A 20,617-nucleotide genomic window follows, 5' to 3' on the forward strand; every position below is an offset into this window, starting at 1 on the left:
AAGGAAGGGTAAGGAAGAGAGATCTGCTGTGTAAAGTCTCAGAAGTACTACAGGCAGATGAAGAGGTCCTAAGAAAAAGAACTGAATTTAGGAGATGCTACCACTAAAAGACAAAGATAGAAGAAGGTAATAACTTTTACTTCAGAGCATATTTTTCAAAGCTGTAGTAGTCCATGTATTTTGAAACTAATAGTGTATCACTACTAGTGACTACCTTCATGAGTGTAGCATTTTTGTTGTCAAGATGATTTTTATCAACCAGTAGTTACAACTAATCTAAAAGCACTTCTGAATTCTGGGAACCAAAAGGAAAATCTGGCCGGTAAGAGTAGTTTTCTGGAATTGCGTATTTACATATAGGGGGCATAAACTTTATTACTAATTTGCTTTACCAAACTATAGATATTCCTTCATTTTTTGAGGACAGTTACTGCATTTTTTTCTAAAACATATGATATGAAAATGGCAGTTAACAGCTATAGATTTGGAAGTGCTTTTATCTAAAGAGGGACTTCTTTTTAACTGGGAATACATTGTGTGGAGTAAGAGATTATATGACATTTTTAAAGAACTACATGGTTTTCAAATTCTAGGACATATTAAAAATATTAAAAAGGATATATGTCACAACAGATTATGTCCTTCTTCTACCTGAAGGAAATAATAGTTTACCTTCAGAGTTAAAGGACTTCTCATTTTGGAAATAAACAGGCTAATAATCCATTTTTCTTCAGTATGGTCTCATTTAAAACTTTGCTAAAGAAAGCAAAAGAAAAAAAACACATGGACAAATTTAGAAGTTCACAAATGCCAAGTGGGAAGGCTTCACAACTGTTGTAAATTGGATGTTTGCACATTAGAGTGTGAATGCTGATTTTAACCTTTCCGTCGGGAATTTCATACGCTGTGTAATTGACAGGTGAGAACTATTTTCCTCTATTAGCTTCCCACCTCTGTTGCTTCCTAGGCACAAGACTAGACAGGAGTCAGAAACAGAACATCAGTAATAGAAACCAGAAGCTGAAAGTAGGACGAATGTTGGGGAAACTGGAGCTATTGCTAAATCCTGTTTGGTTTTGCTACATGTAACAGCTCACTTGGAAGTCGAACCGTTTAATGGATGTTTCAGGATGTCTTCTTAGTGTTAGACATCAGATCAGTGATTATGGGGTCCAAACCACCTCGTTGGGGGTGCATGTGTGTGTGGTGGGGAGGGGTCGAGCTTCATGGAGGTGTGATGGTGTCATATGCCTCATGGCAGGGTCTGGAGCCCACACAGGGAGGCCCCAGAGCAGCTGCCAGTCACAAACAGCCTGAGAAAACTGTAACACCCCACAGCTCCTGGAGCCCCTGAGCCAGCTCAGATTGGCAGGGACAGTGGGAGCAATGCCCCTCACCCTGATCTGAGACCCCAGGGTGGACAGTGGATCAGAAGCCCCATCCAGGGGGTTTGGCTGTAGGGACCAGAGCAGTTAAAACCAGAGGTTTTGGGGTGCCACATGTCATGGCCCTGACCAGGATGTAAGAGCTGGTTTGCCCAAAGTCTCAGTGGTAGCTCTCCCTCCCACTTTTGCCTTCTCTCTTCTTGCTCCCTCTGCTGCTTTTTCTTTACTCCTTTCTTGATGCGTTGGGTGGCTTGGAGCTGGAGGGATTGGGTTTGACTTAAGTGTAGTGAATTGGTTGAATATTGCCTTGGGTGTTGTAGATTGATATGTACTGAGTTAGTATTTGGTTTCTTAAAAACATTTCTAGTACCTTACAGACTGTCATTGTGTGTGCAATACTCCATGGAGCAAAAGTGCTTTAGGGAGCTATTTTTGTTGTCATTTGCCTTGTCTTCAAGGAAGTTCATCTGGGGGGTGTAATGCAGATCTGAGACTCAGCCACTTGGTGTATATGTAGGGGGCCAGCCAACAGTTCTGTATCTCGCCATAAACCATGCACTCAACAATACTTAAAATACTAGCTTTTATATTTTTGGAGGGTTAAAAAACCACAAAATTCATTTTGAAGCATAACAATAAACTCTTGTGTGGGGATTGTGTTCGTGTAGATGTCTGATGCAAAAATATCCCTTGGTTGTGCTTTAAAGAGGAGTTAGGTGTGGCCATGGTGTGTAGTACGATTTGTGGCTGCAATGCAAAGTTTTCTTCTATCTTTTCTTCCCTCAACCTTAAAGCATCATTGATCACCCTGATACTTCTGTCATACCATCAAAGGGTGTCACCCTTCTATCTCCTACTTAAAGCAAATAACTTGCATTTCAATCGGGGGATGGATTTTTTTAAAATATGTGCAGTGTTGATTTATGGTTTTCTAAGCTTTGAGAGCTATAGTACCTGCTATGCTTGGTAGCTCCCACTCTGTATTTATTGCTGAACATTTGTTTTATTTGTTTAGGGCAAGAGTTTGCAAGATGTAGAGGAGTATGGCTGTGCTTGTATGCAGGTCGAGGTCTTATTCCAGCCTATTCAATTGAATTACTTCCTCTTGCTGGAAACTCCTATTGCTGTGAATGCTAGTCATTTAACTGACAGTTATAACCAAATGTTAGTATTAACTAAACTATTGGAATTCTTGGTTGTTAAAAGTGCGTTTGAAATTTTTCACATTTATTTGAAGTATCTGTGTTTTCTGAATCTGGCTAGAACAGTAACCTAAGAAGAGACTTGCTTACAAATTTGCAGCTTTCCAGTGTTCTAACTCTCCTACAAACCAAGAAGAAAACCAGAAAGGCAAGGCTGGTACCTTTTTCAACGTTTCTAGATACTTGATGTTGAGCTAGTCTTTTTAGCTGAAGTTTGTATTGCTAACCTCTGCTAGCTAATGGGAAAGTTTGCAGTTTTAAAATCCAAGAGTATTGTAATATTATAGTTATTTTGAGACAAATAAAACAAAGACTGTCTCTGGCAAATCTAGGCATTCATTTTAAACATTTATTTGAAAAACATTTTGTTTTTTTAAACATCATGCGTTTACAGGCAAATAATGGCCACTTTTACTAAGATAATTTTATGTTGTCATTTTTTATTTTCCCTTTAAAAAAGTTTTGAGACAGTCACACTAATTTTCTTGATATATCATTGTGATTACTTTCAATGAGGAGATTGGAGAAGACAGTAGAAGAAATGCAGCATGTTTGGATTAAATATTTAATGCTTAAGGAATGCTTATCAGTAGTGAAAGAATAGTATTGACTATAATTTTTATTCAAGATACGCTGTGTTAGTGTAGGAGATACACTGATAAATCAGTAGTGTAGGATTTATGATAAGACAGTGGGTAAAGTGTTCTGTTTGCTACTCGGTTACCAAACTTGACAAGAGGCAAATACAAGCTATCAAAAATCTACTTTAGGTGAGAATTTTTTCTCCCATAAAATCTAAAGTGTAGGTTGTTTGCCAGTCTGCTGATCTTGGAGTTACTCCTTTTGCTCAAGAGTAAAGAGATCCCCTCAAAGGTCTTGAGTTCCATGCAATAGGTGGGCATGGAAATCAAAATCTTCTGAAGGCTCGAGGTACTCAGGTGCTTCCCTGGCAATGTGGGCAGCGCTTGTGAATTCGCCAAGAGTTCTGGGCTTGGTTAGCACAAGTAGCTGCTGTTCAAAGTGAAGATCCGTGGAAGATACCTCATACATGGGCCTCATAGTGATATCCTGGCTGGCTTTCAGGGATTGTGTGTAACCAGCAACTCTTAGGTGCTATTTTCAGTGGATGAGACAAGCCTAGGGTATCTACTGGTTATTTCAGTGTTGAGGTGCAAAGCAGGTAAACCTTTTAGTGTTTTCAACACTTGACAATTACTGGCTTGACTGTCATAGACTGTCAGGCTGTGTCTGAGAGCTGGGGCCAGTACCTGTTCCATCAGCTACCCCAGCCTCCTCTTCTGGGACACGTTCTTCCTGTACTTATCTTTCCCAGCAGACTTAACAGGCTTCAAGCTTGTGAGATGCATTGGCAATGAGGGGTACTAGTAGAAACACTTTACAGTTTCCTAGTGTGTTAGGTAGGTCTGTCACTGTATGTGTTGTAATCTGTGAAAACAATATATTTTGGGAATGATTTGCATTTTCTCAATGTTGGTGATGCACATGAATACTTATAGATGTAAATTAAAGAGAGTATTTGCATTTAGAGAGAAAGAAGTAGGAACGCTTTCTTTTGCAGATGATTTTAAACGCATCCCTTTTCAGCAAATGTGAGGCTGTGTTCTGTGTTGGAAGATGAGCAATAATGAATTTCTTTATAAACTCTCTTCTGTCTTATCTGACAAATTACTTTGCTAGTTATGGCAAAACAATCCTTACACTGATTTTTCCATATTGTAACCCCTGTGTCCTTCAGAAAGTTTGCTGCAGTCAGATATAACTGCAATTTCTTTTGAACTGATGTTGGGGTTTTTTATAAGTATTTGTGCCACTACTTTTCCCCACCTCTCAAATTGACTATGGTGTTATTTAAGAAAAATGAGATGGCTTGTAGGATTGGGGGACATGTGCTGAGAGATTTAGTCAAGAATACAAATATGGAGTTTCAGGGTTAAATATATACATGTTTTTTAAGTAGTGAAGAAAAAGAAAACACACTAATACCCTTTTAAACTTCTGTGTAATTTACTGTAATTTCAGTTATCACAGTGACTAGCTGATTTACGTGCATTTTATAAGTTAATTAAAAGTTGTTAGAATAAATTTGTAGTCTTAATTACTTGTTTTGGTAATTGGCTCATAGAAAACATTTTTGCTAGCCCATGAACAACCATGAACTTAAATATATAGCAGCTCTTACTGTTTCTGATTAGGTAAAGTATATTGACCAGTGCAGGATTAAAGGTTCTACTTTAATCATGTAAGTTAAGTGTGTGGACATCTGTGTATTCCTGCGCATCCACCGTTTGCGTTTGAGACTTCCTGTAGCCACAGGTGGACAAGTAGTAAGCACACCATCTGAAACTGTTTCTGCATGAGCTGTGATAGTGTTTATCACCTTCTTTGAATTAGGTGAAACTGCAATGAAAATCAGACTTGATATTCAAATTTCATGCAACACCAAAAAAGCATTTTAGTTAATCAGAAGAACTGTGTTCTGTTCTTAAATTTCCACCTTTTTTCCTTGTTTATTAGAGGTTTTTTGTTTTAATTTTATTTCTATTTTTTTTAGTGAGTGACAGTTGCTTCAGGAACCTTGCCGAGGATCGTAGTGGGATAAACCTTAAAGATCTGGTCCAAGACCCTTCTTTGTGAGTATCTGGCTCTTATTGCTAAGCAAAGAAAAGCTTCTTCCTGATACCCTCGTGAGCAGTTTTGTAATTACATAAAGAAGTAGTATGATGAAGTATACATAGTGCTTTTGTGGTAATTTGCTTGCCAAGTTGTTAGTCATTAATAAGGCAAATATTATTAATACCATCTTGTTTTTAATGTAATTCTGTTCTTGAACTAACATCCAGATACCCCATATGGTAAAGGGTGCAAAAGGCATCAGAGGTAACAGATGGTGCATGCTGGTATTTCTATGGAGGATTTGTATGCATATTGTTGCCCCATTTTTTAAGGAGGAACTGCATAGAAATTAGGAGATTAGGGATAAGTATATTATTGTCAGTTACCTTAACATGTAGAATCTGTTTTCTTTGTTTCATACAGATGATATTTATTTCTTCCTCTACTACCTGTTTTAATTCAAGTATATGAGCAGATGATCCAAATTTTGCTTCATGGCAAGACTACTGGTCTTTATCTCAGTGTTTCTCTAAAATAAAATTTAATCTTGTGAGCTCTGAGCCAGACTTGAAATTGTTTCAAACCTTCTTTGTGGTTTGATTTTTTGCTTGGTTGGGTTTTTTTTTTCTCCTCAGTTAATTTTAGTACTGGCTGAGAATGTTCTTGTTAGTGTGTGAGTGTACCCCTTATTGTAAGGGAAGGGAAAGAGTGGGAAAAAATAACCTGTTTTTAACATGAATGATACTACAGTGAGTTCTAATGTGATGAGACTTGATATTGACAGAGGAGATTTTTTGATATTGATTGAGAAGTAGTGAAAAATAAGGTGTATTTGACATCTTATTTCAGTTACAGGGGATATTTAGTTATGAAGTAGATACAGAATTTGTTTTGTTGTGTTGCTATAGGTAAATGGCAAGCATATGTACATGCATTTCTTGGAAAATTTTGTCATAAAGTATGTAACTGATGACTTACACATCTGAAATTATAGAGGTACAGGGGGCAAGTATAATTGTTGCGAGATGCACAGAATGAATGCAATAGGTAAATTTTTAGCAATTGCAATCTAAGTGTTGTGCAAAGGTCCCAGTTTTCAACCAAAATTTGTTGATGGTGTGAGATTTCTGTTGTTGTTTGTTGGTTTGGGGCGGGTTGTTGGTTTTTCTTTTTTTTTTTTTTTCAGAATTGTATGTGTTTCAGAACTGCATGTATGCTTATGGGTTACATATGGTTTTGCGTTTGCATCTCTTGAGTTTACTTTCAGAGAAGTTGAATTGCCTTTATTGTAGAATGATCATTTTCTTTACTGTTTACCAAAAGTGATGAAATCATCTAGTTTTCTTCCTTGACTGCAACCTACATGACAAATAGCATAATAAATTATTGTAATATGCAAAACAAATTAATTTAATTTCTGTTGCTTATAGCATAAGATGTGTAAGTGACTGCAGTATAGCTGGTTTTGTCACTTTGGAAGACTGAATAGAGTTTCAATATATCTCTTAAGTTTCAAGGACTGCTGATGATACTTTGTTGTGTGACAGATTATGGTGCAAGAAGTCTCCTGCTTTCTGCCTAATGATAGGAATGTACAGACTTGCATTTGTCTTTCCAAACTGATATTCTTGCAGTTTTATGACTGAGTACCTCTTAAGGGTGCTTGCAGAATGTATGATAGTGTGAGTGAATCCTCAAAATGATGAAACAATCGAAGGCTGTAGTTCAACCCAGCCTTTTGTAGGTGACTCTTAAGATCCCATGGGATGCAAATTCTTTGTTATGCAAAGGACAGCATAGGAATGAAACATGAGAGTGTCAGCCAAGGAGATGTTTTAACCTTTTCTGAAATAAGAATAAAGTTTAATTAAAATCTTGAGAGTATTTGTCAAGTGACATAGGAAGAACATAGAGATGCTGCGTGCTGCTGTAGGGAAAAAAATTCATGTGGCCAAAGCTTAACTGGAGTCAAAGCTGGTCAGAAATGTGAAGCACAATAAAAAGAGGTTTTCCAATATATTGATGGCAATAGACAGTACAGAAATATCATCAGTCCATTACAGGATGAGGATGGTCACCTCACAAACAAGAACAGAGACAAGACAGGGGTGTTTAATGCTTTCTTTGCCTCTGTCTTCGACATGGGTGATGGATCAAGGGGATCTCGGTGCCCTGAGCTGGAGGACCAGGACTGAGAGAATGATCAACTCCCAGTGGACCCTGAAATTGTGCAAGATCTGCTACTCCCGCTGGATCCCTACAAATCCATGGGGCCTGATGGGATTCATCCCAGGAATCCTCAAAGAGCTGACTGATGTCATTGCAAAACCTCTCACAGTGATTTTTGAGCAGTCTTGGGAATTCAGAGAGGTCCCAGCTGACTGGAAGCTGGCAAATGTCCCAATTTTCAAGACAGGCAAGAAGAAGGACTCTGGAAACTACAGGCATGTCAGTCTCACTTCAGTGCCTGGTAAAGTTGTAGAGAAGATTATTCTGGAAGGTATTAAAAACCATTGGAAAGACAACACTGTCACTGGTCAGACCCAACACAGCTTCATGAGAGGAAAGTCCTGCTTATCCAACTTGGATCATTTTGGATTTCAGTAAAGCTTTCAATACTGTCTCTCACGGGATCCTTCTGGACAGAATGTCCAGCACAGCTGGATAAACACATCATGTGGTGGGTGAGCAGTTGGCTCACAGGTCAAGCACAGAGGATAACAGTGAATGGGGTGACATCAGACTGGTGACTTGTCACTAGTGGGGTTCCACAGGGCTCCATCTTCTGCCATGTGCTCTTCAACATCTTCATAAATGCCTTGGACACAAGACTGGAAGGGACACTGAGCAAGTTTTCAGCTGACACAAAACTGGGAGGAGCTGTTGACTCTCTCGAAGGCAGGGAGAAGCTGCAGAGAGACCTCGACAAGTCAGAGAACTGGGCAATCACCAACTGTGTGAAGTTCAACAAGGAAAAGTGCCATAATCTGCACCTAGCATGGGGCGGCCCTGGATATTTGTACAGACTGGGGAATGAGATGGTGGTGAGCACCGCCACAGAAAGGGACCTGGTTGTCCTGGTCGATGGCAAGTTGAATATTAGTCAGCAGTGCCCTGGCAGCCAGGAGGGCCAACTGTGTCCTGGGGGGCATCAGGCACAGCATTGCCAGCTGGGCGAGGGAAGGGATTGTCCCGCTCTGCTCTGCACTGGGGCTGCCTCACCTTGAATATTGTGTGCAGTTTTGGGCAGCACAATATAAGAAAGATATGGAGGTATTAGAGAGTGTTCAAAGGAGGGCAATGAAGATGATGAAGGGCCTTGAAGGGAAGCTGTATGAGGAATGGCTGAGGTCACTTGGTGTGTTCAGCCTGGAGAAGAAGAGAATGAGGGGAGACCTCATTGGAGTTACAGCTGCCTCATGAGGGAAGAGAAGGGGCAGGCACTGATCTCTTCTCTGTGGTGACCAGTAACAGAGCCTGAGGGAATGGCCTGAAGTTGTGTCAGGGAAGGTTTAGGTTGGATATTAGAAAAAGGTTCTTCACCCAGAGGCAGTCAAGCATTGAAACAGGGTCCCTAGGGCAGTGGTCACAGCACCCAGCCTAACAGAGTTCCAGAAGTGTTTGGAGGATGCTCTCAGCACATGAAGTGACTCTGGGGGATGGTCCCATACAGGGCTAAGGGTTGGACTGCATGATCCTTGTGGGTCCCTTCTAACTCAGCATATTCTGTGATTCTGTGAAGATAGTCACTTGTAATAATACCTGAAATAGCCAAATAACATTTGATTCATTCTCTTACCAGTTTAATGTTTACAGTTTAGGATTTCTTTGGTGCTTGTTTGTGCTGGTTGTAGATGAACCACCTCTTTTCTTTGTAATTTAATATCAGATAAAAACATTAGATTTCCATAAAAATTTTTCATGCTTTCCCTGCAAATTGCTCTGTCCCTCCTTGTTTACTACTCTTGGCTCTGTCACAAACAACTTTTATTTTTAATGCAGAAGGCTTTCTTTTGAAAGGCCGAAAGTGTGCCTTTGCATTGAAATGAAACTACAAATTAAAGAGCTTTGTAGGGTTTCTTAGTTAATGTCTGATTTATATCAAGTATGCCTAATTGTCAGAGAAGTCTTTTCTCCCCAACTGATTTCCCAGATGGAGCTGTCTGTAAACTTGATCTGCTTTCACTTCTCTCATCATTACTAATAAAAGCTCTGCTGCTCAAATCAGAGGTTTGATCATCTATACTTATATATGTTTTACTCTGTCAGTAAAAATAGAAATGCTGCTTAAAGAAAGAAAAAAGCCCAAGCATATCAAATAAACCTGACCAAGGGAGAAGGAAATATGCAGCAACTCTAACCATAAAATGAAATTTAATTATCATTACAGAAGAATTTAATTTTTTGCAAAATGTTGATTGGAGGCTCATCTGTAAAGGTGGTTTGAGAATTAAGTGCTGTTCTTTATTCATTTCAGAAAATCATAGAATAGTTTGCATTGGGAAGGTCCTTTAAAGGTCCTCTAGTCCAACCCTCCTGTAATGAGCAGGGATGTCTTCAACTACATCAGGTTGCCAAGAGCCCAGTGATGTGTCTGCTACATATGGTGTCCAGTTTGGGACACAAAATGCAGAGATCCACAGGTGTATAGGAGAACAGCAAGAGGAGAAGGCAGTTACAAAGTGCAACTCATGACAGGTGTTAATTGATTTAGAAAACAGTAGCAGAAGAGAGGAAGTATGAGTTGTCTACAGTATTATTAAGCAGATTATTAAGCAGTTCTTTTTGGCTGATGAGAAAGAATTGGTTCAATTTATAGCAGACAAGTTTGACTGGATAGTTTGAAAAAACTCTAAATGTCAGTGTGGTGTAGAAACTGGAATCTTAGAATGTCAGGGAGAGCTCTGCAGATTACAGTCTACATTTCTGATCCTGTCTAAGTGTAGAGAGCTGAAATGACAAAGTTTCTTTTTCCTCTCCTTTTTTTTCTTTCTCCTCTTCTTCTACGAGTGTGCATGCATTCTGGTTTGGCATCCATGACCAAAAACCAGATGGAATTTACTTGTATTCCTGTAACAGTAACTTAATATGGCTATGAATATTCAAATCCTATTATTTGGTTTAGATGAGGCTCCTACTTCAGCCCTGGCTACCATTCCAGTAACACATAAAAATGTTGCATTCCATAGAGGAAATTAATCTCCATGAGAAACCTATAGGTATTTTTCCATAAATTGTCCTAAACAGCAGAGCTGCATAGAGCAGGTGTAATTGGAGGAACTAGGCTGGTGGTTCTTAAATATGGTGCAGATGTTGTTCTGACTGTATTCAGCTGACATAAAATACTAGCTTAACTAGCAAAGTCCTGGTTTTGTGGGGAAATCTTTGAGGCTCTGTAGCAAGGCAAAATTTCTTAAGCTTGTGCTCAAGGAAAGATAAAAATATTGATCAATTCATTTGACACTTTGTTCGTGAGCAGATTGAATGCTACCCTCTTTCTTCCTCTCCTTTTTAACCCTAAATATCCAATCTGTACTCAGCAGAAAAATGGGTCAGATAGAATTCAACATGACTATGACCTGAAATTCCTCCTAGTATTTTTACTACTGATTTTTTAAATTATTTCCATACACCTGTGATGAGTGAACCATCATATCATTAGAAGGTAGGTATAGGTCCACCTACTTCAAGTAGAAGTCCTATGTGTAGGATATTCTCAAGATTTAGTTCTTAGCTTCACTTTATAAGATGCTCCTTTCAGCTCTAGCCTGTATATAGACATAAAGTTTATAAAATACTTGTCTAGACAGAAAGGAGGATGCTTTTAATCTTTCTGTGCAATTCAGTAGCTGCAGCTGCACATAATCACTGATACACATTTGTTTTGGAAATATTTTCAGAGCTTCTTTGAGATAAACAATATCCAAGAGATTCTGAAAACTTCTTTCTTGGCAAATTCACATCACATCTAAACTGTGTTCCATGTCTCCTTCAGACTGACTTCAGTTACAGGAGAGTAGATAAATCTAAAGGGCACAGGTAACTTTTGACAGGAAATTGGAAGTTGTGTTAATAGGTGTGTAATACAGAGCTTTTTTCTGTAAATATTGTGAGAAGAAAATGTTATTTACCCTCTATGTAATTGTATTACAAAGATAACCAAGATGTTAATTGGTCTGTGTTAGAAACTCATGGATTAAATCTGATTTTCATTTGTCCTTGATAGGAGGTAGAAATCTGACTGAAGTAATCTTTTTCACTGCCTTGTTGTATTTTAGAACCTTGGAAGGAGGAACTAGGTAATCCTCTGGGAAACAGTCGTAGCACCTTTAGAATTTGTTATTTAAGGACTGAAGATGATGAAGGAATTCCTGAGGAGCTCTGATTTTTATTTTGTTTTAGCTTACACGAGCCATACTGTAGTATGAAACAACTACCTGGATGGATGAGGGAAGAGCAGTGGATATTGTGGTTTGAGAACTGGCTGAACAGCAGACCCCAGAGCATCATAATCAGTGGCACAGGGTCTATTTGGAGACTTGTCACTAGTGGTGTCTCCCAAGGTTCAATACTGGGCCCAGTATTCTTTACATTATTCATTGATAACTTGGATGAGGGCGCAGATGCCTCCTCAGCAAGGTCACTGATGACGAAGCTGGGAGGAGTGGCCAGTAGCCCAGAGTGCTGTGCAGCTCTTCAGAAGGACCTTGGCAGCTTGGAGACATGGGCAGAGCAGAACTGCCCAAAGGCAAAGGCACCTGGGGAATAATGGCCCTATGCCCAGTACAGGTGGGGGCTGACCTGCTGGAAAGCAGCTCTGCGGAGAAGGGCCTGGGGGTCCTGGTGGACAACAAGCTGTGCATGAGCCAGCAGTGTGTCCTGGTGGCCAAGAAGGGCAATGGAATCCTGGGGTGCACTAGGAAGAGCATGGCCAGCAGGTCAAGGGGGGTGATCCTGCCCCTCTACTCAGCCCTTGTGAGGCCTCAGTTGGAGTGCTGTGTCCAGTTCTGGGCTCTTCAGTATGAGAGAGACATGGAGTCCCTGGAGTGGGTCCAGTGGAGAGCAACAAAGCTGATTAAGGGACTGGAACATCAGAGGAAAGGCTGAGGAAGCTGGGCCTGTTCAGCCTCAAGAAGGGATGACCAAGTAGGAACCTTATCAATGTCTAGAAGTATCTGAAGGGAGGGTGGCAAGGGGATAGATCCAAGCTTTTCTCATTGGTGCCAAGCAATAGGACGAGAGGCAATGGGGAGAAACTGATGCATAGGAAGTTCCATCTGAACATGAGGAAGAACTTTATTGTGCAGGTGACTGTGCACTGGGACAGATTGCCCAGAGAGGTTGTGGAGTCTCCCTCACTGGAAATGTTCAAGAATAGTTTGGATGCAATGCTGTGCAATGTACTGTGGTGGTCTCTTCCAACCTTACCCATTCCTTGATTCTGTGATTGAAGACTTGGTATACTTGATAAACTATCCAGTCTGTGGATGTAAAATATTGGTTTCTATCTTCACATGGAGGAACCTGTCTAGCAGTTTTTGAGCATAACTAGAATTATTATAGTTTATACTTTGTGTGTTTTGCTCATCTTTTGAAAATCAGTAGCATATTCTGTCTCACTGAAGGTTACAAATCCAGCGTTGTAATGATACCAGTTCTTTCCCTCTTCTCTTTGTGCAGCCTTTTTGGTTTTTCAGTGCCTGTTATAATATATGAATGTCAAGCCTTTTTCTTTTATTTAGCTGCTTGTCTCAGTAACACTGCATAGAAAGGAAACATTTCTTCTGCAATTGTATCTGCTGTTACCTTGTTTTGCAGCAGCATTCTAGTGGAAGTTCATGCTCAGTTGTTTGTCCATTAGCACATGTTTTCTCTAATACAACTGGTTTACAGAAATACTTCTCTACTTCTATTGTCTCCTGAGCTCATCTATAAGCATCAAATGATCTTATCAGGTGATCTTTATTAGAGTGACTGGAGAACTTGTCTGTGGGAACCCACAGTACTCTATTATGCAGAGGAGCAGTGCTGAGCTTTACAGAAGTGCTGCCTATTTTTAAGTATTACATCTAATGGAAAAGCTGTACTTAAGAGACTTCCAAAGATCTGACACTCTACCTAAAGGATTTCATGATGATGAGTCTAATCTAATAAGCCCTTCTTAAAGTTGGTATATATAGAATGGGCTTCATGCTATCCTGATGGATCCTCATTGATCTGCAGGGTAGAGTGAGACAAGCCTTTATCTGCTTCAGCTGCAAGCAGAGTTTGCATGTGCCTGAAAATATTGCATTTGCCCTCCTTCAAGGTAATTAAAACATGTTTAAGAACTTAAGTGTTCAAAGTTTCTACTCAGGCCAATTTCCCTGCTTGGCCCACCAGCCTCCATGAAATGTATCACAGAGGTTGTTTTCTGTTTCATTTGCTGAATAATTTTTATCTCCAGTCATATGAACAAGTCCCTAAATGGTTTCTCTATTACTTGCACTTCAGGTAAAGAATTTTTGCAACCTACAAGATTCCTTGGCAGTTTGTAGCAGAAATTGCTAACACTGCGTATGTCCTTTGGCTGTGTCGGCTTAATGACTCATAAACCCATAGGAGCAACTTCATCTGTTTGAAGCAAACCCTTACCAGCAGACAGTGGTAAAGGAGGACGTAAGAAAATGTCTTCCCTAAGCACTTAGTAACTTTCAACTCTAATAATTTTTACCTCTTGGCCCAAAGCAGTGTCCTGTAACCTCTTTAAAGCTCCATGTCAGCTTTATCTACCAATAGCAGTTAGATCCAGAACAATGATGTCTTCTTTCACCATACAGTTTTCAAATTCTTAGAAGGAATTTTCTTCCCTTTCCTCTTTCAGTGTCGTGTGGTAGCCTGCAATTAAGAATATTTTGAGCCAGTCAAGTAACTGAAAAAGTTTTTCTAGAACCAGAGACTGTGCAGCCCAATGCTGGTGAGCGTTGCTGAGGGGAAAGACTTGTTTGTTTGCATGGCAGCTGCAATCTTGGGTGTTCCATCTGGCTCTTCAGTTCTAGGACTAGTTCCAGAATTCTTGTATTTCTCTGCAGTGCAGGAACCTACTGCTGGCAGCTTGTTAGCCAGGGACTGCTATCTAAATGTGTTTAGGGAATTTCTGTACTTATGGGATCTGTAACTAGGTATCCTCCTAGTTATTATGTAGTTTTAAATTTAATGTATGTGAAACATAGTCTCTTAATCGGGTTTTCTCAAGAAATGTTTCATATTTTTCTGGCTTGTTTTGGAACAAGCAGCTAAGAAATTTCATCAGTGGTTATGGAGATTTACTAGATCCTTCATTTCAGAGTTCAAGTTTGTTATTTTCATTAGATGTACTTAAGTTTTCAGGGTGGTCCCGTGGTGTAAAGGAGAGCACTCTGGACTCTGAATCCCAAGGTCCTGAGTTTGAGTCTCAGTGGGATCGTCCCCTGTCAGTTCAATGGCTCCCTCCCACCCCATCCTGTCAGATCTCGGATGCTCAGCAGGGTCAGCCCTGGTTAGTACCGGGTGCTGTGACAGTCCTGAGGACTTCACTGTCACTGTCCAACCTCGCTCAGCCGTGGCAGATGGACCTGAGGAGTTAAACGGTGGGGCCAGTTCTGCACAGGCTGTGCCTCACCTAAAAAATCCACTGCACAGGCTGGAAGGGCACACCCACGTGGGGAGAGCCCTGCCCAAAGCTGCGTTCGCCAAGTCTGGCCATACACAATACGATACACTTAAGCTTGCTCTTACAGTAAAAAAGTGCTAGAAAATACTTTTTAAGGCTTCTAAAGAAAAGCTATGGCCTTTTTGCTCTGTTTCACTATGTTTGCTATCTGATGTCTGAAAAGAAGTGCATAGTAAACAGATTCAGAAATCTCGGTCAAGTGTCTTTCTAGACAGTTTCACAAAACTGATTAAAAGTTGGGTTTATGTGTTTTAAACCTTTATTTTAAAATTTTCCTCTCTGCTTGTGACTTAGAATTCATGCCAATATTTTATTTTTCCTGTTGCAATTTTTAAATCCCATTGTCTTAATACCTTCCATTCTCCAATAGTACAAGAAAGAGTCTTAATACTTTCCATCAGCAGGCAGATATTTTGCCAGTTCCTGGAAAGCCAAGCCTCAGCACACAGAAGGGTTGCTTGGGGAGACAAACACCATAACCGCTAACACTACCCTGTTCCTCCTCCTTTCCATAAGCATTTATTGCTGAGCACAGTGTTACGCTATGGAATATCCCTTTGGCCACTGCAGGTCAGCAGTGCTGGCTGTGTCCCCTCCCAGCTCTTTGCCTGTCCCAGCCTTACTTGCTGCAGTGGCGGGGAGGGAAAGAAGGGGCCTTGGTGCTGTACAAACATTGTTCAGCTATAGTTAAAACATTGGTGTGTGTAATCAACACTGTTCAATCACAAATCCAAAGCACTGCAATATATCAGCTGCTGTAAAGAAAGTCAACTCCATCCCAGCCAGACGTAGTACACATATGAGTAATATTACAATTGTGGGAGTTTTTTCCCTTTTGCATTTGGGAGGAATATAGATAAGCCTCCAGTGTGTCTGAGTATATTCAGGATCAGGCCAAAATGACTTTTAGAGAGGAGGCAGAAAAATTGAGTATGTACCAAGTACTGTCACAGTCTCACAATTAAGTACCATAAGACTTTTTTCTGTAATCATTTGCACTAATAATTAATAAGAATAGATTGGAGTAGAATGTAAAGAGTTCATTTGATTGAATATAATTTTACAGCCCATCATTTACTTTGGAATTTAATGGCATAGCAGCCCAGCTTCCTAGTCAGTGTTCTGTTTTTTAAAATCACAGTCCAAATTATTTTTAAAAGCTTCATGTTTAATGCTGGGGATTTCCTTGATGGATTATGTTGTACATCTCTCTGGCTTTCCTTTTTGTCTTCTCATCCAACCCAAATTCACCACAGCTTATAGTAACACTCTCTAGTCATACCTTGGTGACCTTATCTTGCCTTACTTGATCTTCTGATTTCAGGCTTCTTTTGGAGGGGGTCTTTTCATTGCGTTTGCTGTTTTCATCAGTGTTCCACTCTCTGAGGATCTGTGACTCCCAGAACTCAAACAGCCTCTTCTAAGTCCATTTTGCCACATCTAAGTATCATCCAAATCTCAGCTAACCTGACTCACCTGACCTCATTCTTTCTAACTCTAGTCTTTGTTTCAGTTTATATTCAAATCTTTTCTGGTTATTTAAAAGGGCTGTCTTCTCATAGCATTTAGATATTGGAAAGAAAAATACTATGTGTATCTATAGGAGAGAGATCGTCCAGTGCAGACTTTAGCTTAAACTGTGTTGGTTCAGATAATTCTCTGAAAAGATTCTCTTAATACTCCTCTGTGTATTAAGTGTGTTTCTGTATACTCGGAAAAGAAAATAAGCAATAAGGACTTACTAAAATATCAAGAACAAAACATAAGACCTATTTATATGACTGTATAAACCTCAGATGTGCTTACATCTTGACTACTATATTAACTTCTAATAGGAGTATAGTATGAATGTTAAGATTAAGCAGAGATCTGGAACAGCTTTCACACAAAGGGAAATTAAATAGATTATAGAATTTTTCACTTTAACCAAGAAACAACATATGGTGGAGGAATATAGAATGAATAGCATTCAAAAAAAAAGTGTCAGAGGCAATTATTCACTCTTTTTTTCACAGATCACAAATTGTGACAGGAAAAGAATCGAGCAGTAAGTTTTAAAAAAATAAAAGTACATACTTCTTCAAATGTAGCAGAACTGACTATCTTTAATTGATGTAATGTCATATGGAGGACTGAAGTATAAATGATAGATACAATAAAAGGAATTAGAGTGATGGACCTACAAGGGCTGTTAAAGCTGATGATCTGCATGCAGCATCTAAGTAAGCAAAGCTTCTGAACCGAGGATGGGAAGAGGTATTAAGTGTGTAACAGGAAACAGGTCATGTTCTCTGTCATCTGTTTATTTCCTAAGCATTCCCAGCATTCTGACAGAGCCAGGAAGATCATTCACTGTGTAGATTGCAAATAATACAGCAAATACATTAATATGTAATTTTGTTTTAATTTTCATAGAAAATACAGGGCAATGTGACTAAGAGGTATTTCCACTGTAGTTCTGGGATGGCTGCAGGATTCAGGACTGAGAAGCAGTGTGTGATACCATGAGCAGCTGTTGTTTCTGTTTTGTGCCTGGAACTCTAGCTGTACCTATTGTCTGCATTTTGTTCAAGAAACTGTATTGTGTCTCCTCTACTGCCTTTACAATGCTGTGAAAATTGAATAAAATTTTAACAAGTTTTAAATCAACTTATTAGAACACGTTCATACAGTTTAGAACCTGCTCTTCATCTAAACCTGCATGAATTTTTGGGGAAAACCACAGGCTTTGGGAGTGTCATCCTATTGTGTTTCAGGTTTCTATTGCAGACTGCAAACCATTAAGAAAAGAAAAAGATATTTGAGCTTTCAATCATCTTGAAACATTAAAATTCTAAGTTCTGTTTTCACAGAATAAGCAACAAACAGCAGAAAATGCTCATCCCTTGTGGGACAATGCTCATCCAGTCCTCCATATCTATGGGTGAATCATCTTGGTTTTGTGTATAATAGCAATTGCAAAATTTGCTTTCCACCAACCTACAATACTCTTACCCAAAATCCATCTAAATGGTTCTCAGAATCTTTACTTTTAAAAACTGACATTATAAGTTTGGGTACAATCAAGTGCTGTAAGTTTATAAGAAAGATAGTTGTACTGCATTCGGATAGTATTCTTTGAGTGCAATTTACTTTAAAATGCATGGTTTTGAGAAACTTTTAGCATTGAATCCCTTTTGAAAATAAGAATTTGACAGAAAAATGCAAACTTAAATTTTAATTTTTTTTACTACTCCTTCCTGCTTAAGAAGTAATGCTGCCTGCCATGAGCCTTAAGCAGGTAGCTTTTCAAGGGCTGTTCTGCATTTGAGGGGATGAAGCAACATACCTGACTGACTGGTTCATATTTTTAGCTCTGTATGGTTTTTTCAAAGCTAACAACCTTAAGAATGCATCCTCAAGGAGTGAATTTGTGACCAAAATCTAAGTAAGAATTAAAGGCAATGTTTATGTTCAAATAGGTGGAGTATTTGTGTGTACCTCATTATTTGCTAATGCTTGCATAGGCATTAGTAACAGATAAGCAAGTAAAGATTTGGAAACTTCAGAAGAATTTTATATTTAATATTTCACATATGTGCAAATAGTTCAGTTTTCTATTGTGAAAGAATTTTGGGAAGTGTGTTTTAAAGAAGTTAAAACTGAGAAAACCTCCCCTTTTTGCTAGTGTCTTCGACACAGTGCGAAAAGTGTCTGCTTCTGTCTGTGTGGCTGAGCAGCACATTCTGAAGATAGATATGTGATATAAAAACACCTCCAAGTTTTTCTAAATCTAGTAGAAAAAGACATTATCAGCTCAAGGTTTTGTTCAGAAATCTCAGTAATAGCAGTGAATTCTGCATTTAGGAAGATGGGGTTTTTTTTCCTCCATCTTCCTTCAGGAATCCCTCTTGTTCTGTCCCCTGCACATACTCCAGCCAGCACTGTAACTCTTGCAATCTCAAGCCTTTTAGTAACTGTAGCCAGCTTATTGTTTGTGCTAAACAACAGGGTTTGCTATTTCCTTTAGAGTTTGTGAATGCTTATCATGCTTAAGACCTTTAATATGAGTTCAGTCGGTTTTGCATTGAAACCCCTTTTTTCCAGCCACTGGTTTTATCATCTTTGATTTGGTACTATTATTTTCATTCTGTAAAATGAGGAAGCAAACATTATGTGAACAAGAGATGGCTGCAGGATGTATATGCACAAGCTATTTTTAAAACTCAAATAGCATTCCTATATTACTTGGATATTTTTTCATAGCTTAATACTCCGACTTACTATGAAAGGACAGCAGTAATCTGTGCCAAAGCTAGGCAAGCTAGCAATACTTAGAAATGCTTTTTTTTAATTTATCTAATGCAGCAATGACTTCTCTTAAAATTTGTTTCAGTGGCATCTTAGCTGAAGATTGCGATCACTTTCATTCCCCGATAAAGAACTGATTTTCACTTCCATTTTTAACAAGATCTTAATACTCCGTAACTTCAGATGAGTTAGAACTGTCTCTCACCAAAACCTCGTTTTATGTGGAAAAACAGGCAGATGAGAGCTGTCTGACAGAGAATTCCTTTTTTTATTGGGGGCATCTTTATTCTTCACATATTTTCTTTGTCTTTGCCTCAGTGTTCCTTTACATTTGAGGTAGGGGTCTATATATACAGAGCCTTCTCAAGACCATGAATTTTTGGTGCTGCTTTGCTTATGAAGTGGTGGTTTCTTTGTATTATTTCTGTTCTTCTGTACAAGACAGAACACTAGCTGAGTATTTTTAACAGAATTTAGATTCCCAGATTATTAACTACCCTAATAGCAAGTTTTTGTTTTACCCTGCTCTCTGTAATGCTATTCCAGCCAGTTTTTCAAAGTCTTATGTTAGCATCATCACGGGAGAAGAAAGAAGAGATCAGTGAAACATTGGTAATCATTAATCAGGTTCATTAAGGGCATGGTTTGGACAGTAACATATTTCGACAAGAACTATGACTTTAAATATATCTACAACACTGTAGGCATCTGTAGTTTCTACAACTACAGTGTTACAAATAAATGTGTATTTTACAGACATTCTTAAGGAATACTGATTAATGGGAAAGATCAAACTACTGACAGCTTTATAACAAGGAGGTTTGTACGCATTTGAGTGCTTCCAGAAGTGGTGTCCCTTCCTTGGACTATATGCTGGTGTATGTCCTTTCTATCTCAGCAAAAACTGCTCTTGAGAAAGGACTTTATCAGAAAATCTTTTGACATTTTATTACTCTAGAACAGGACTGAATGATTAAATATTGCATTTGTATATATCTGCACTATTCAGATTTTATAGATGCTTTATTTTAAAACACATGAAAGAAAACACTAACTGAAATTATTGATCATTAGCCTGTGTTGTTCATGTGTTCAGCTCAGCAGTGGGTCAGCCTCTTTTCCTTCTTTTGAGGATGCTCCTGTAACAATTTATGGGATAAAATAAGGCATCTCCTGCAGCAGTGAGCTACAGGAGAAAAATCTCAGTCACTGGAGGAAAGGGTCACACGCTGTATGTTCGTCAGCCTTGAGAAAAGGGAGATTAAGGTTTGAAGAGTTTTGTGCTTGGGCAGAGGTGAGAGATTGCTCTTGGGAAAATGCTCAATATGAGTGATTCTGACCAGAATCTAATAATCAAGAGCCTTTCTAAACATTCAATTTCACTATAGTTCATGTTTTCAAGCAGTAGAAAATAA

The 20,617-nt window shown here is 39.0% G+C and overlaps 1 protein-coding gene across 20 annotated transcripts in view; it reads left to right on the plus strand.

Annotated features, from left to right (window-relative positions):
* GPHN (gephyrin) overlaps positions 1–20,617 on the plus strand; it is a 290,109-nt gene that overhangs the window by 86,069 nt on the left and 183,423 nt on the right. For all 20 annotated transcript variants that reach the window (XM_071558087.1, XM_071558093.1, XM_071558090.1 and 17 more), the window contains exon 2: positions 5,160–5,238. In XM_071558087.1, coding sequence (XP_071414188.1) covers positions 5,160–5,238 — 79 coding nt within the window. The remainder of the gene's footprint in view (positions 1–5,159; positions 5,239–20,617) is intronic.

This window comes from Pithys albifrons, chromosome 6 (assembly GCF_047495875.1).
Source record: "Pithys albifrons albifrons isolate INPA30051 chromosome 6, PitAlb_v1, whole genome shotgun sequence".
NCBI classification, from domain to species: domain Eukaryota; kingdom Metazoa; phylum Chordata; class Aves; order Passeriformes; family Thamnophilidae; genus Pithys; species Pithys albifrons.